Raw genomic sequence first — 18,265 nt, forward strand, 5'->3', positions numbered from 1 at the left:
CCGATGGTCAGAGCCGGCTGCCAATCTTCCCAGCGCCTGAGCGCAGACGCCCCTCTGTAATCTGACACTGTTTCTCAGTTAGGGGTAGTTTGAGTCTCTGGAAGGGCGGGGGGAGGATTCGAAAAGCGCGGTGAGGGGCCCAGGTGTGGCGTCTCAGTTCTTTGTCTGCCCTAAGGCCCACGAGCTGCCCGCCCCGGCGGGAGTGATCAACTGTGGGACGCAGGGAAAGAGCTCACCTCCTGGACCCTACGCTCGCCGCCACACCCTGGGCTCCCGTGGGACTCTAGAGCCCCGGGTGCTGCCCTCCACTTTTTCTGTGAGCACGCTCCTCCCCCCCCCCCGCTCGCCCACCTAGTGCACCTCAAAGCAAACCTTCCACGAGCCTCCGTCCGACCTGGGAGCCGCGCAGCAACGCTGCACGGCCTGTGCTCCGCTTCCAGGAGTCTGCGTTCCGTAGTCCCGGCGCCGCCGGCCTCGGCTCCGCGTGGGTGGGGGTGGGGGGGCGCGCTTCCACTTCGCTGTCCCGCCTCCTCCCCTGCTTGTAATCCGCGCACACCTTCAGGCAAATTCCTCCGCGAGTCTCCCCGCTGTTCTGCGTGTTCTATATCTCCCTGTGTCTTTAGAGCTGCAGTTTACCGCCAGCCGCCGCCGCCGGCTTGATTCCACCGCGCGACCGCGCGTTTCCTCTCCGCTCCCTTCTTTCTTCCCCTGCTCGCCCAATTTGCGCAGCTTCAAGTAATCCTTACACGAGTCTCTTAGGAATCTCTTAGCTGTTCTGCGTGATGAGCGAAGAGTTGTTTGATGGGTTATATGTCCCGTTTGTAATAAAATCCGGAGGAGAACTCAGAAAATGTGCCCCGCTGCCGCCATTCCTATGACGTCACTCCTCACCCTTAATACTTCTATAGCAATATTTCCATGAGCTCTTCACATATTTCACAAATGTTTTTAAGCTTTAGTTTCCAATTAAAATGTATGCTAAATCCCTCTACGAATCTGGGCTTTAAAAGCAATGCCGAGTTCGATGGAATGTGCATTTAATTACAATGTCCCTGGGAGCTGTGAATCTCTAGGAAATCATCCAAAGATCTTTTTTAGTTTGAGTCAAGTAATAAATATTCAAAAAAGGTGGAGTAAGCAGAACAACCAATGAAGCCTTAAAGTGAACAACATGGGCAAATTTTTGTTGTTTAAATAACGACCCACAGAATAAGAAACAATTTAACAATTTCGTTTTCCTCATTGAGCGAATCTTCAAACTTAGCTTCCTTGCAGATTTAAACAAGAAAATTAGTGGTAAAAAATTCAACGGTATGTAAATGCTAATGATCCCCTATATGGCTTTTCAGGAGAGACAAGCAAATTCATATACACCAAATTAGAGAGGACAAAGGCAGGCAAATTGTGTTCTAGATAAAATTAATGAGGGGATTACCTTTATACTTACCTAAAATATTTTCATGCCTCAGCATCACAGTATTGTACAATTCTGTTTCCCTGAACCACGACTTCTCATCCCGGGAAGAGAAGATCTTCACAGCAACATTCTCCCCTTGCCAGCTTCCCCTCCACACCTCACCATACCTGCCTTTCCCTGTGGGAAGCAACACAGAGGTGTCATTGGACAACTGGACAGGAGAAGTAGCCAGTAAACTTTGTGCCTACAACTCTTAGCTCCTCCCACTTTTAACCGGGAAATATTCAATTCAGGGATATAAATATTAACACAACCTTTTGCCTGTAAAGACATACAAAAGTAAGATGGAAACTGCCCCTCGCAGCCACCTTGTTGAGATAATCAATTAAACACCCTCAGTATCTGTCTACACAATTAGCTACTAATGACAAAATTTACATTTAAATGCCTCTATTAAGAGGTATAAATGCATATGGTTTTTTAAAGTACCTGAAAGTTAGTGAACCTTAGAAAATGGTACAAATTATTAGATTGCAGTGTTGTGCTGAAAGCCAGAAAGTGTATGTGGCTAAACTGAAGAACTTACTTGATTCCTTCCCTTCATACAGGAGCAACATAGGCATTTTCTAAGAGATCAAATTTGTGAATTTACATATGCATTTATATTTTCCACAAAGGAGACGATTGATTAAGTTTGCGATGTGTGTTCGAAAGGATTAAAAAAAAATCACACACAAACACACAAAAAACAAAGATGTGAAGGAGATCAACAAGCAGCCACTGCCATCCCTAAAGGATTTCTTGGTGGAGGATGTATTTCAAAAGCGGATTTGCAAAGTCTTAAACACATAATCCCAGAACAGTTCTGATTTCTGACATTGGTCATGGGTATTTGCTTGTTAGCCCCTGTGATGCCACAAGTGGGCTACACTGAAAGGGCCAACTGGAGAAGACATTTTCTAAAACGTGTGATCTGATCTGTTGCGTGCCTGCCCCCTCCTGCAGCAGCAACACAACTGTCAGCTTGTCAATTCCTAGCTCCCTCGGCCATTTTTCTACTTAATTATAGGTAGGGGCCAGCAGGAAGGTTGGGAGGAGGAGGTAACCACTACGAGATTCTGGGGATCAACACAGGGTATAATCAAAGGTAAAGACATACGGGGCACCGAGATAGCCATGCAGCAGGAGATACAACTTGCAGTGCAGAGGGGCTTTCTACCAAGGCAAGTGGCTGCTAGGAATCACAGCTCGTAATAAGCAGCTGCAGCACCACCTGCAAAGACAGGACTACAGCTTTTGGCTGAAAAAATAAGCCAATCAGAACCCAAACGTGGAGTGAGAAATCATGTCTACCCGGGTGACTCACCTGAATCATAAACGAAACCACTCAATCTAGATTTCCTTATGATAAACAATGTCTCTATTAAATAAATACCAACAATTAATCCAAAAGCGTGTTAAATGTGGTCAGTAAGTGGTCATTGTGGCTCACTGGCAGGTCATACAAACAGTATTTCGTACAAGATTAATTGTAATAGTCAATTAATAAAGCAATTGCGCAGCATCTGTAGCTCAAAATGAAGGCTAGTGCTAAGATGCCGCAAAATCAGGTGCTAGAAAGTGGTATGGTAATCTTTTCCTGCCTCTGGTTCTCTTCTGTATCTTTCTTTGCCCTTTGTCCTCGTAGTCTCAATAGGAAGGAGAGAGAAATCACCCAGAGAATTGGGACATTACTATAAAGTTCCCTTAAAGCCTTTTTTATAAAAGAAAACAGAGATGGATGTCAGGGTAAGGAGACAGAATTAAAATAGAAACTCCATTCAATGATTTTCAAATGCTTTTAACTTGTCAAATGCTTTCTGCAAATGCATCCTTATGCAGAAGTCCCTGAAGACAGAAGCATAGCTGCCCAAAAGTCCTGGCCTTAGAGTCCCACAAAGGGAATCCCTGAAATTTGGGGGTTCACCAATCATTACCCGGAAAAGACTGATCTTGTCCAAGTTTCCAATCTTTTGAACCAAAAATGGTAATATACTATCCAAGCAGTTCACACATACATTTTGAAGACTGTACCACATGAACAGTAACTATAAGCTACTGAAAAGGCATTGCTTTTATTCAAGACTTTAGCACTAAGCCAACAAAGTGCTTTCACTGAATTTACATGATTTCCCAAAAAAAATGCTGAAGAATATCTATACAACCAGAAGTAGTATGTGTTTTTAAAGGTGCAACATTGTTTTGCCCTTTCGATTCGGGGGTCAATCTCTGAAGACTGATCTTGAGACCGCTGCTCTGGGAATGGTGAGAGGTCATGGAACTGGAGGAAAGAGGTAACACAGGTACATGCCTCCTTTCTCTGCCTTTCACTACTACTCAGAAACCCCCTTGTTCATAATCAAATAGGATTTTAACTGGTACAAGAGGACAACGCTGGTTGTATGCAATGTGCACATTTGTGACTATTCCATTTTTATTTTCTCCAGTGCAGAAGAGAAGCGGGAAGGGGCATTCAGAAACAGTCACAGAAGTTGCAGATGGATAGAAAAGGCAACAGGCTCCTGTTGGGGGCCTGTGTGACGGTGGCAGCCACTGTTCTTACTACCTCTGCACATCTCTTTCCACTGTCAGGTTTGGGAGCATCCTGGTTTTCATGAAAACAGAAAGAAAAGCCAGGAGATAGTAGCTAAGTAGTGGGGGAAGCTTATAATAGCCAGCCACTTACCAAAAGTTGCCAAATCCAGCCCAAAGAAACAAGGAGAAGTATGAGGACAGGGTGGAGACTTTGCCAACCCACCAATGCTACTATGGCCATCCCTGCATGCCGTCTAACGGAGAAATTAGTGAAAACTATCATGGGGCTGGCAAATATCCACCAACCATTTAAAAGTAAAACTAATGAAAATAGGGACTTCTAAAAAGTATTTTGCACCATCTTTCTAGAAGGCAATCCAGCAATACATAAACCAAGTCATAAAAAAAAGTCACAGATTTTGACCCAGGAACCCCCAGTACCTGGGAATTTATTCTCAGCACTCAAAAGAAAGAAGCAATGTGCACAAAATCTTTCTCAAGCAGTACTGTTAAAGATAAATTAAGATTCAATAGACTATTATTACACAGCCTTAAACTATTTCTGGTGTACAAATATAAGGAAATGTGAGCTTAAAATTGAAAAAAAAGGACACAAATAATATGTACACTATGATTACATCTATCTATAAATACGTTCCTATATGGGAAAATGTGAGCGGCCACAAAGAAATATACATAGCTCTTATTTAAATAAAGCAGTTAGAAAAATAGCTTTGGTAAATTTATTTCATTATTTTTAAAGGCAGGGGAAGAGTGTGAGGGATTAGAATATTACAATAAGCAAGTTTACGGTCCAAAGGCCAACTTACCTCTGATCATTCAATACCTATAATCAGGAGCAGCCGTATTAATTCATGTTTCAAGAATTCCCATCATCCCAAAGGGTGTACTTGCAAGTGGAAGCTTCTGACTAACCATTCTCTCTACTAACTAGTGATACATCCCTCTGGCAAGGACTTCAGCGAGTTCAGGCACTCTACCACAAATCATGGAAAAGAGAGACATAGCCACACCACACAGCTACCCCACATCTCCCTTTAAGAAGCAACAGGCAACAAGACGCAGATTTCCTAAGTTCCATCCTACTTCTAGAAGCACAACTTACATTGCATATAACCCGCAAAGGAAGGGAAAAAAAGAATTACCGACACACTCCAACAGCGTGATCTGACGAGCCACCGTTCTCTGTACCAGAAAAGGAAGACCAGAGCCACTTCCTGATGTACACGAATGATCCAATAAATCCTGAAGTTCAAGACAAGGAGAAAAAGAAGCTATTGAGAAACAGCTCTCGGTGTAGTGTATGAACATGCATATCGTCGTAACTTACATGGGTTCATGGCCTGCTAGTGAGCCTGGACAGCCCCCTTGGAGGAAGGACTGATATACTTCTCAGAGAAACCAAAAGCTAGCCCTTTCCTGATCAGTTTTCCTGAGGGACAAGTAGTCCTTCCTTGCACCCAGAGTTTTAGAATTAAATATATGAAGAAGCTGAGTGGACCAAGTTGAAGACGCAAATTAGAAAGTCCAGGAAGCGGGCTAAGCACAGGAAGCAGAAGAAAAAAGAGCAGGTGGGGCAAAATGGAGGGAAAGGGCCTTCAAGTCCATATACTGGAAATAACTGACCACATTCTGCTCTGCTCATAAATATCTATCAAAGGATCCAGTTTAGTTGACATGCCAACTACAGGACTCTAATAAGGAAGAAACAAATTAGGAATAAGGAACAGACAACTCTAATGCTGTTTGTATTAGAGACCCCAGTGGCTATGTAAGTCATCAAACTGGTACTCAAGCAGAAAGGTTACCTTTTAGGGTCACAAAATTAACACCTAAGTGTCCCTTATTAATGTGAATTACCCACAAACACGAAAGAGAAAAAAATAAAACGTTCATTAAAAACCTAAAACCATGACCCCAATCTGTTTCTAAAAATGAACATGTTGTGAAAAAGATTCCCAGTTAGTTCATTCATAGATTTTTCCTTCCTAGGAAAAGAAGGAGCCAGCCAAGAAGCAGAGGTATTTTTGTGTCTGGAATGAATTATCTGTAATAAACATTATTGTGCCCATGGTGATGCTGGTAAGGGTGCAGTAACAGTGAGCTAACTTTCCTCAAAGCTCATCCTTTCCCTAACATTTCAGCTGGCCTGTTGACACGATTCATTGATTTGTTTGCATGTCATCTATTTTTTTCACTTGTTCTGAGCACCACTGTGAAGTACTGTTGATCAGCAAAGTTACCAAAAGCTGAACATCCAAAGGAAGAAATTCAGAATCCTTAAAAAATTATAAAATGGATAATCAACAAGATATTGAACGTAGATGAAGTGGAGTTTCACATCCCTCTAACCATCTATTTGCTGCTCTTTTTTCTCTTTATTCATTTAATTTTTTAAGAGACTAATTCTGAAAATTAAATTAATATGTTGTTTTTCATAATACATAATCTTGGTTCTAAACCTAGTTCATAGCTTAAGGAGGGGGAGAGGGAGGAAATTAAACAAAGACTGACAAACAAGTGTTTCAACTCTTGGACCCCAAGGCTTCTTTTCAATGTAAGGGTGCTGTTTAGTAAGGTGTGCTTTGCTGAATCATATAAATGAGCATATCGCTTAAATGAGCAAGCATGTAGACCAATACTGACGACTTGCTTTAAACAGTGTTCTTTACTGTGTTATTATATCGTGATATACTGTCATCTCACGTGATTGAGTTGAGAAGACTATTTCAGCATACACTCCCATTTCTCTTTCAAAATTATAGAAGCTATTTAAACAGTAATTTATATGAGACAGTCCTGTTATTGCCCATGGAGATTGCTTATGTTAGCAGTTCTGAGGAACAAAGTTCTGACTAATCTATTTTAGAATCTTGCTTTGATAAAGCTTTGTCAGAATTCAGCCTTGTATCTTCTTTCTACTAACTCAATAAACTCATTTAATTTTCCTTAAAACTTCAAATAAACTTCTGATACATTTCCAATGAAAAACTGTATTTCTCTACTTTTTGAAAAGGAATGTCCTAGTTCCTCTTTTCCCAATGTCGCTGTACCACGATTTAAATAGGTAGGTAAAACAAAGCTCAACAGGGTCCTTCCCTCCATTTCAAACCAAAAAGTACACTTGACAGGAGGCCCAATGATGGGGAAGGCAGCAGGATGGGATATTTCTCAGCCTGTATCAGTCACGACCAAATATTTTAACAACTCGCCACGGATGGTCCAGGTGTAGTACCTGAGCCACAAAGATTGGTGAGGGCAAGTCTTCTCCAGCAAAAAGGAAGTTGCAGGGCAGGCTTATCTGTAGAACTGCCAGACACTTCTAACACTTTTTTGTTGTCTAGCAGAGCAAGACTTAATACAAAATGATCTTGGGGACAGATACACATGGTCATGGCATTAAATAACAGAATCACATTATAAAATTATTACCTTAGTTGTCTTTCAATTCATCAGATGATGACAAGGCATCTCAGAATGGTACTGCTATGTCATTAACACCTCTAACACTCACTGCTCTTCACCTGTTCCATGGCAGATATCAGACTCAGCATAGTGTGCCTTTTAGAATGTTACTGCTTTTCTCTTTTGCACTTTCCGGTAAAACCTATTTATAGCAAATGATTCCTTTTTCTCACTTAAGTTTTAAAGTTCCTTCAAAATAAACACTTGAGAAACAATTTTAAAACATAAAAAAAGGAAGACAGTCACTTTTTAATGTGATTTCATCATTTCTAAAATCTGCTAATGAGCACATCTAAAATGTACAAGTACAATAGTTTCTAATCCTATGCTGTCCTGCAGGGTAGCAGGGTAGTTATTAGCCATGTGTTGACAGTGAGCAAGTAAAGTAGGGCTAGTCTGAACTGTTGTAGGCTAAGTGTAAAATATACATCAGATTTGGAAAACTTAGTTTTAAAAAAAAGTAAAATATCTCATTAGTATTTCTTTATATGTTGAAATAATAATTATACCTATCAGGTTAAAATTATTGTTGAAATTAATATCACCTGAGATTTTTTTTTAACTTTTATTAAGGTGGCTACTAGAAAATTCAAAATTACATATGCACCTCACATATTTCTACTGGACAGCACTGGTTTAACCAAATAACAACACTCCACAAGGGGGCAGCACATAAGCATGAAAAATTTAATAGCTGCTTTTTTCCAATGTGAAGTTTTAAAGTCTTAAATTACAGGGTGTTGAAATAATCTGGAAGGGAAACTGATGTTTAATATTAAGCAAAAAGTGCTTTTTTTGAAATCGATTTTATTGCTAAAAGCAGAGTACCTGAGTACCATAATCTCCAAATCCCCACTAACATTATGGGTTACCTTTCTCCTTTCCCCTTCTTCCCCCAAACCTGCTAATGTAAATCCCCTCTCTCATTTAATATAAATGTTGTCTAAGATGAATGTTCTCGCGTAGGAGAGACTAGACAGGTGCCAGCACATTCTTGCTTAGGACGTAGGTGACCAGGGTATGTGAGCACACCGTCCAGTCACCAGTTTAGCATTTCATGCTCAAAGTAAGAAAGCGTCCTTAGCCATCTTCATCATGCTTAGGATTCTCTGGGGTAACAGACTCACTGCTAAAGTACTGTCTCCAACATTGGTGGTGATGAGCCCTTCGATGGTACCATACTCCACATCTCTGGGATTGAGGCGTTCTTGGTTGCGCCTTTTAAATTTTCGGAGAGCGACTCCCAGTAGGCAAGCTAGAAGGCATACTGCAAACACTACAGACAGAATAATGAGGCCGACCTCCAAATGGAAATTCTGTGTTCCAGGAAAGGATTTCCCTGGAGATAGGGGAGAAAAGGGTAATTGGCTGTAAGGATCACGGTTTACTTGTTATTTAATATGTATAACCAATACCCCAACAAGTAGCTCCTGATCCTGACCACATGGTCTCCCAAGTCACAAAGTGTTAAAACTTACATACTTCCTAACACCTGGCCAATAGCCCAGTCATTTTAACCATCATTCGTTTAGACACAACCAGAAAAAATTCCACTGAGAACCAACCATATTAATGCATGTATGTGAAAGTGCTTTTAAAATATAAAGTACCATACAAATCTCTGGTACTACTCTTATTAACTTGGATTTGATCTATAAGGATGTTTTATCATCAAGCCCTTGCAGACAGACATTATGCTATAATATGTCTATGAGAAAGTGCTATCTGAGCTAAGAACAAATTACCCAATGTATCTTGGATGTCTGCTGCTGAATTCTCATTGATCTTTTTACATAACTTCTGCCTAGGAACCCATTCATTCAACTGTTCCTTTACTCACTTATTCAATATTCATTCACTCACTCCAAACATTCATTCACTGCTGTATTCACTCACTTAATCACTCATGCATTCCTTCATTCACACATTATTTGTTATGTTACTCATTCAAACATTCATGCATTCACTTGAACATTCACATATCACTCAAGCAAATATTCACAAAGACTTTCAACTTGCCTAGTGAGTTAAATCAAAATTTCTTAGTTGGATAGTGAAGGTCCATAATTAAAAGGTCCCAAAAACAATAATCACAAAATCATCAATTTCAGACCCCTTCATGACATTGGCACCAATCCCTGTTCTTCCCCACCTGTGACTTAACTCTTTTCCATGTCCCTGGACCCTTCAGCCATCCAATCTCAAGCCTAACTTCCTTTATATATTGCTTTTAACTTTCCAAATCCAAATTAATCAACAGCTTGGCACATATCATTGTACATGACATTTGTACGATAAAAGTGTAAAACTAATTATATACAACATTAAATTATAAATATTAGGCCGCCCTAATTACGTTAGTAATTCCTTAAGAAAATAAATTTTCTATTACAACTCAGTGTCTAGCACAGTGTTATGCAGATTTAGGAGCTTTTCATACTGTGGATATAATTTTTTGTGAATGAAGCCATTTCTTCTCTATTTGTAACACTTCAACTCACAAAGTTTAGGAGTAAAGTTTATTCCATCAAGTACTTTTAGTTTTACCTATTTAAACAGTTGATCTCCCTTTTAAAAATCTTCTTTTGCTATTCAATCCTATTTACTTATCAGAATTTATTTTTTTCTATATGCTTTAAGATCATCACCATAACTTTAAAAATTACTGTAGCACAATCTTGAAACCTTTTTAGTTTTTTTTCCCCTTCATTTTTCTGTCTCCTCCCTTGCTGTCTGACATTTCCCACAGTGGATGCTCCTAGTAGCTTCTCCTACTCCACTTTTTGGTTTGTTTCCTTTGGGAGTGCAAAATTAAATAATTATGCCTATTAAAAATGTATGATGTATTAAGAGAATAAATTTAGCTTGGAATGAGTCTACAAAGACTAAGGACTTAACATTTATAAGGATTTCTGGTTCATTTCATAAGGAAACAGTTTCATAGGAGGACTGATTTCCATTGGATGTGGAATCCATATTGAATATAATACAGAGAAGATTCCACATAAACTACAAAGTTTATATGAAATCTCAAGCGGCTTCAAGTTTCAGTGATAGATCACTGGAAATCAGATATGGGAGAAAAGTTTAGTGAGTCTTTGTCTCCTTCCTCATACAGAAGAAAAGGCATTCCACTCAAATACCTGAGTCTTACGTACCATTTTCTTCCCTACACACTCAACATAGAGATGAGTATTTACTAAGCAGAATTTTTTCAGAACTTATGAATGGCATCATGGCTCATTAACAGAGACATTAAGGTAGACAGCACCTTGTTGACTTTCCCAAAAATGTCCATCCTCCTTTTAGATTCCAAAGGCCACACCTTCCTCTTCCTCATCTAGAGCTATCTTCCTTGTCACCCACTGCCTCTGGTTCAAAGAACAGGAGAGAAGCCTATGGCTACTTACATATTTAACCCACACAGAATCAAGACACTAACAAAGAATCAACACTAACAAATCAAGATCAACAAAAACCCTTGATCTAGAAATAGAGAAGTCCACGGGAACCTTTAGTGGGCAGCTGGGCCGTGATGTTCCTGTTACACCAGTCCCCTTGGCAGCACTCCACGGCTTGGCCAGGTGACGGTGGGGTCTTACAGGTCATCTTCCCCTGCTCGTACACCTGGAAGCAGCCTTTCTGGTAGACGTGGAAGCCATCATTTATGCTCAGCGAGGAAAAGCACTGCTGGCCTTCACAGTGGTCCTCATTCCCACAGGAGAGGCCTTCACACACACACATGTAAAGTCTGGTGTTTACCTTGGGCTTCTCATCTGCAAAAGGAGAGAGAGGAAGAGGAGGAAAAGAAAATCACTACATGGCTTTTACACTCATTCGGGGAATAATACAGTTTCTCTAAGACCCTGACAAACACATTAACCAAACGAAGTCAGGCTAAGCATTAGCATTAGCCATTCTGTCCACATTCTTGTTATCTTGTATCTCTTACTTGACCAATCACCAAAAAATAACTTCTCGATGTATGAATGCCTTTATATCGCTGTGTACTCTTTTAGATCATACTAGACCAAAGAATGGTTATCGTTTGTCCACAGGCTTCTGAAAATGAACTTCACCCGTATTAGTTATCTTCAGCCTGATGGGCTCTCATATACCAATTCTTCCATCAAAATAAAATGTTTTACTGGAACATAATGCTCATCACTTTTATTTTATGGGGAAATAAAAAGAAAAGTTCCTAAATATATAGCAGCTGTCAATACCAGTTCCTGCTAGCTCCATACAAATCTCCTATCAATTAGTAATACACGGAATGTTAATGTTCATGCTACTACGTGTCTGCTTCAGAAATATACCAATATAGTAAGTTTACAAGTCTATAATTACAAATCCATAGTATCAATATTTTCACCTAGATGCCTAGACTAATTTTTTAATAGTAATAATACTGAAGTTTTTAATATTAATTATAACGGGAATTCACAGCTTCTTACACATTTCAACTAGCAGGGAAAAACTTTGGCACCAATGACTGAGGATGAGGGCACAAGAAGACAAAGGGAACAGAACAATGTTTGCATAATGAGGTAACAGATGGGACTCAAGGAGTAGCCTACATGTGGTGGGCCCTCGGTGCAACAGAAAAGGGCAGAAATGGATCATCAGGGAGGGACCCCTCATCAGACCTCCTGATTATCTCTGTCTGAAAACACTCACTTGCAGTTTCATTTTTCAAATCACTTTCTTTTCCCCCTCCCCATTAGAACGATTAGTTCAGACTTGCTGGTCCCAATAGTTTCCACTGGTGGGGAAGGACAGTGAAGATAGACTAGAGCCAAGACCTAGAGGCTACTGATTAGTTGGCAGAGGCCACCTTCACCTAAACACTGGTCTTATAAGGAAATTCAGCTTTAGACTGTCTCTGACGGTCTAAGGCACAGACAGGCTGCCTTCTGATCCTTGAACCCTCTGTCGCAGGGCTGTGAGATAACTGCTTCTTTCTTAAAATAACAGGTCGGGTGGCTGGGCTTTTAAAAGACCTTAAGGTAAAGTCTTTGAAAATGTCACATTAATTTACACAGATCTGTGTGGGTGTGTGTAGAGATGTGAGTTATTTCAAACAAACAAACCAAAAAAGTGTTCTTCATCTTTCTTCTTCCTTCTTCAAAGAGAAAAATAGTTCACTGCCCACTGTAATGGGGGTGCCTCGTCACACAGAGTAAGTGCCAGCAGACACACAAACACAAGCCTTCTATTTATAATTGACTTGATCGTTCTTCTGAAAACCACGAGGGACTCATCCAAGAGCAAAGACATGCCTGAAAGCAGGAAATCCAAAATAGCCGCTGACAGTGTATATATGTCACCAATCTCACCCCTGAGAATTAAGAGCCCTCAGACATTTTTAATGAGCAAAAACTTTAATGAGCCAAGAGATATTCTTTACTTCCCCTGCCTAGAGAAATCCAAGAGAAATTCCAGCACCAATCTATTTCTATGAGGATGAGAAACATATATATCTGCTGACATAATCCAGCAAAAAAGTTTACACTTGCCAAAAGCGAGTTGAAAGATAGTATTTCCAGGGAGTCTAGACACGCTTGCCACTCTTGAATGGCACAAAGCTGGCTGAAGGCTGCCAACTATGCTGCCCGACAGGTGATGATTCTTTGGAGGGAAATGGATGGGGGTGGGGAGAGTTAATGGTGTCATATTGATTTGTTTGTGATCTACAGCAGGGAATTAAAAAGGCTGTATTTTAAAACTGTGCAATAATGCAATTTATACAAATTTGAAACATGGCATCTATTTAAAAACCCTAAATATTTTTTAAAGGTCACGTATGTGAAAGGATACATACCTAACACATTAAAGAGGCTGTATCTGTTGATAGTGGGTTGGGAACAAGGGCTTAGTGTTGGGATGAAGGGGTAAAATAAAATTGGAGGTTGGCTGTTTATGAACTGACAATGGATTGAGGAATAGAAATTACTCAACTCTGTAGCTACCATCCACTAGGAGCAACTATAAACAAGTACAGTCCGCCCTCTGTCTATGTGGGACCCGCATCCACGGATTCAACCAACTGCTAACAGAAATATTCCAGAAAATGTTACATTGTTGCTGATGTGTACTACGTAGTTAGGCCTACAATGGTTGAGTTTGTACTGAACATGTACAGACCTTTTTTTTCTTGTCATTATTCCCCCAACAACACAACTGTTTACATAGCATTTCCGTTGCATTAGGTATTACAAGTAATCTAGAGATGGCTTAAAATATACTGGAGGTTGTGCATAGGTCATATGCAGAGACTCTGCCATTTTATGTATGAGACTTGAGCACCTGCAGATTTGGGGAGTAGAAGGTTTTGGGGAGTAGAACCAGTCCCTGGAGGACTCTGAGGGTTGACCGTAACTCCAGACCACAGAGGCTCAATCATCACTGATCCTATGGGAACGGATGATCCAGAAGAGCAAAGAATTAATGACACTCTATGGTTCTAATAAAAAACGTCAAATTAAAAATAATGAAATGCAACAATAATCATTTTTCTAATGTGCTTTCAGAGGAAAGTATGCTTTTACAGTTCCAGCACAAACTGAACTCTAAGTCCACAGATGCAAAAAGGGATACTGCCTTTCCAAGGTCTCTAGCTTCTGACAGGACGTGGCGACGGTCTGACAGATGTTTAGACTGTAAGCTAAAGAATTTTGCAAGAATTGAGCAGCCTCAAGGACCATCTTTAGTAAAATTCAGTTCAGTATGCCCACCACGCAGTGCACACAGGCACAATGGAGTAGAGATCTTAATCAGATCTCATCCTGTTAGGTCATATACTAAGTCAAAGGGATTCGTGTATGAAACACTCTTCTTGAATCTTTATATTCCTACAACAGTTGAGTATAGACGACCAGGCATTGACTACTTCTAAGTTGGTGATTCTTGTCAGTAAAATGCAAAAAAGCAGGGTTTTCATATCCTCCCCTCCACAATCAGGAAAAAGAAAAAAAGGGAAGAAAAATGGCTGTTAATGACATATAATAATTAACTCAATCTCTGATATGGAGGAGCTATGAGCTCAGTCCAGCAGTTGCTAATGGAAAAACACAAAACCTGCACCAACATTTTCCTATTTTGCTTCTCACCAATACTTCATCTTCTTAATTTGTATGTTCCCATATAATGAATTAGAAGAGCCCTTCATGTATCTATTTTTCCTATACAACCTAATGTAAATGAAGACCCTAACTTCATAAGAATATAAAAATGACCACATGCACAATATAAAAATGACCACACATACCCATGTGCACGCCTACACGTATGCACTCACATTAGTTAAATGCCACTTTGGCAATTGTATCTGACAGAGGGGATTAGTCAAAGAGATGCCAAAAGGATGTTCTGAGCTAGGATTACTAATTCAACAAAGAAAGTTAAAGGCAAGGTAGCCAGCATTTTCAGATCTTAATATCCACAATTGTAAGGAACACAGCAGGCCCCAGAATGCCCATGACTCACTGTTTTAGTCTTGTCAAAATTTAGGAATAACTGTCACATGTGTGGGCCTGTAATATTTTATTTGGGGAAGAATTGTGGTGGGAGAGATGGGGGAGTACAACAGCTATCACAAAACCCCTTTTAGGGTAGAAGGTGAGGTTCTATGGACCTCTAATCTCTCAGACCATGATATGAACACAGTATAAACATCCAGGAACACCACGGAATGGATAATTGCCTTCTGTGACTGATTTTCCACCGGACAGATAGGAGGCACCATATACGACATGAAGTATTTTATTTTACACTTGTCTGTGCAAATAACCAGGAAGTGCCCTGGCAGAAGACAGCAAGTCTACTCTACCTAATTGACATTCATTTAAATAATTCAGTAATTTAAATGTCAAGCCAGAGGTATTCCCTCTCTGAGGAGCTCGCCCACATTGTTTGTTCTAAAAGGCATCTCCCGGCATTACTCAGTGTTATGGCTGGCACTGTGTGCCCTTTCTGTCACCAGAACAAGGCCCAAGCGAATGCATTCGCAGCCTGCATCTGGCTGGGAGCAGCAGGGAATTCTCCACACCTCCTGGGAGGATCGGGGCTGGCTCTGCAACCAGAGGCGCAGGCTTGGAATCCCAGGGGTTCACCACAGCCAAATCTTTTAAAAGATATTTCTTGTTCTGGGCATCAGTCACCTCACCATCTGGACACACCTACTCTCAGCCTAATCCCAGACTGGCAGAGGAAGCGGCAGAACAAAGAGCATCGTGGACTTTTTAAGATGGTCTACAGTTTGGGATAATCTTCTATCTCATAGTAAAATTGTTCACATTTTTGTTTGAAGCGGGTCTTGAGCGATCGAAGCACAAGAGGATGGACCTATTCCCAAAGTTCTCCTTCTCACCTGCCCAGTCACATACTCCATAATGCTTTAAGGCATTTAAACTGATTATCATTCTAAATAAATGGTGCCCCAAACCCCACATTTCCCACTCAAATCTTCGACACAATAGACGAATGAAAAAATGCTAGAGGTAAACCAGCCTATAGTTGTGATCCCAGGGCTCAGCAAAAGGAACAGACTCACCTCAAAGTAGCACAAATAATTATGCGGCTATTAGATGATTGTTATAAAAGAGTTATCACAAAACCCCAATAGCTCCAAACTTTATAGGCTAAAAAAGGAACTCCAATAGCTCCAAACTTTATAGGCTAAAAAAGGAACCCCAAACATCCCTGGACTCCTTCCAACCGTATAAACGATTCATTCATTTGAAATGACAGCTTATATTAGGCTTATAGATATGAGAGTCCTTCCATTGTCTCCTAATCCGAGAGTGCAGCTTGGCACCTCTCCAGAATCTGAAAGCATTTGAGATCTCTCGCATTAAACAAAGGCTTAGGAAGGATTTTTCAATGCCAGGTATCACTGCCAGCAAACCTGCTCCTAAGACAAACACAAAGGTCTGTCCAGAAAGCCTAGTGCAGGGCATGTGATGGTCTGGCAAGCAGGCAGGCTACATGCTCAGGGGTGAAATACACCAAGTGCCTAAATGTTCTCATGATAAAACCCTCATTTAGAGAACCCAAATCACATTTTCTTTTCGGATCAGAGAAAATGATACTTGGTAAAGTTGTAAAGCCAAGAAGAAAATGTGTTATAAGAGTTAAGACAGAGAATAGTCCCATTTGAATGAGGTCACATATAAATTAGAACCACCACGAAAAAAGTGGTTTTAGGATTTCCAAGATTTTGAACTCATGACGCCTCCCCTCCTAATGTGTTTTTCCTCACGATTCTCTAACTCAGCAAATGACATCTCCATGCAAATGTACAAGCCTGATTCTCTCTAGCATCCATTACTCTCAAAATAGAGGCACGGTGATTAATCTGGCCTACAGAAGTCCAAGTTAATCTATCTCCACCTTTTAGCCTCCCCCAGACACCGTCAGTTCTTGGAAGGCCTCTTCCTGCTTCAGGATCTCAGGTCCTTTAGGTGTGGGATTCCCTCCACATGAAATGCTTAGCTCTCTCCTTGCCAACACCCCCACTCACCTAGGTAGTATGTGTCGTCCCCTCAGACCTCACCTTATCTGTTAATTCCTCACAGAAGCCTTTGTTCACACACCCAAACTGAAAGTAGGAACAACCTGTATCCTTTCCCATGCATGGGTCTGGTTGTTGAGTGTCCAAGTCTTTCCTCTAGATTGTGAGCACCGTGAGGGGAGGAACTGAGCCTATTTTCCTCATCGTTACATACCCAACAAACGCCTCAGTACTTGGCAGGAGTACAAGCCTGATGAATGTTTGCTTCAGACTGAATCTTCTCTTCATAGAAAGGATTTAGAGATGGGAAGAGACATGATGTTGGTTTTCAGAGCAGACTGAGACTATAAAGTCTTTAAATGTCAGCAGAGATCTTAAGGCAAGGCTTAGTCACCAAGCCAGCATGTCTGTGCAAACGACTTCTTCCTAAAGGAGCTCACCACAGCGTTCAACTACTCGGGCTTACAAGTGTGGAAAATTAGTCCTAATTGTGGTGTGGTAGGTTTTTTGTTTGCTTGTTTGTTTGTTAAAAGAAAGGTCAAATAGGAGAGTTCCGAAAATAGGGAATTGATACAGTAATGGAACCGTAGGGCAGTTATGAGTGGTCCTTCCTTAGATGGCTGACTTCAGAGTTTTTAATTCCTATGATGCTACCAGGATGGTTTTGATCAGGATGATCAAAACCCAGGGAGGGTCTGACTCTACTCAGTTTGGAGAGGTCATGCAGGACTTGCTTGCTCAGCAGTAAAAAGGATGCCCCTGGTCTTTGCTGCCATTTTCCCCCTATCAGTGAAAATAATGGCATTTTCAGCAGGGAGTGGGGAAGAGTGAATTACATCATTTTCCCCTTCTTGCTTTGCCGAAGGTGACAAGGATTCCAAAGTCAGCCTGTATTTGAACTGCTGAAGCTGAGAGAGAGAGGAAAAAAAGTGCCATCTGTTTATTTTGTGTCTGGGCTGACTCCTTGTCTATGAAATAATCCCTGTAAATTAAGCCTATTGCAGCAGCCACGCCTTCTATTTTAAAGCCAAAAACTCGGTCTGTGTTTAAGTGACTAACAAGTCAAAGAACATTGCGGGGTATTAACCTAAGACAATGTTGGTCTCTCTTTCCATGCTTTTCATGATTCCCCAAATGTACCAGACTTGACTTAAACATACGTACCATGGCTGTGAAGCCACTCCTTCATGGGGGGGGCGGGGGGGAATAATGACCCCTTTCTTCATTTTGCCTTGAAACTTCCTGAATCCGCTTCAGAGAAGCAAACAATTACA

At 40.7% G+C, this 18,265-nt stretch overlaps 1 protein-coding gene across 3 annotated transcripts in view; it reads right to left on the bottom strand.

Annotated features, from left to right (window-relative positions):
- The window catches only part of ACVR1 (activin A receptor type 1), an 86,327-nt gene that overhangs the window by 37,710 nt on the left and 30,352 nt on the right, over positions 1-18,265 (bottom strand). For all 3 annotated transcript variants that reach the window (XM_081052576.1, XM_081052575.1, XM_081052577.1), the window contains 4 exons: positions 10,990-11,253; positions 8,605-8,816; positions 5,158-5,257; positions 1,448-1,594 (listed from right to left, as the gene is read on the bottom strand). In XM_081052576.1, coding sequence (XP_080908702.1) covers positions 1,448-1,594; positions 5,158-5,257; positions 8,605-8,816; positions 10,990-11,253 — 723 coding nt within the window. The remainder of the gene's footprint in view (positions 1-1,447; positions 1,595-5,157; positions 5,258-8,604; positions 8,817-10,989; positions 11,254-18,265) is intronic.

Source organism: Rhinolophus hipposideros (assembly GCF_964194185.1).
Source record: "Rhinolophus hipposideros genome assembly, chromosome: 6".
NCBI lineage: Eukaryota > Metazoa > Chordata > Mammalia > Chiroptera > Rhinolophidae > Rhinolophus > Rhinolophus hipposideros.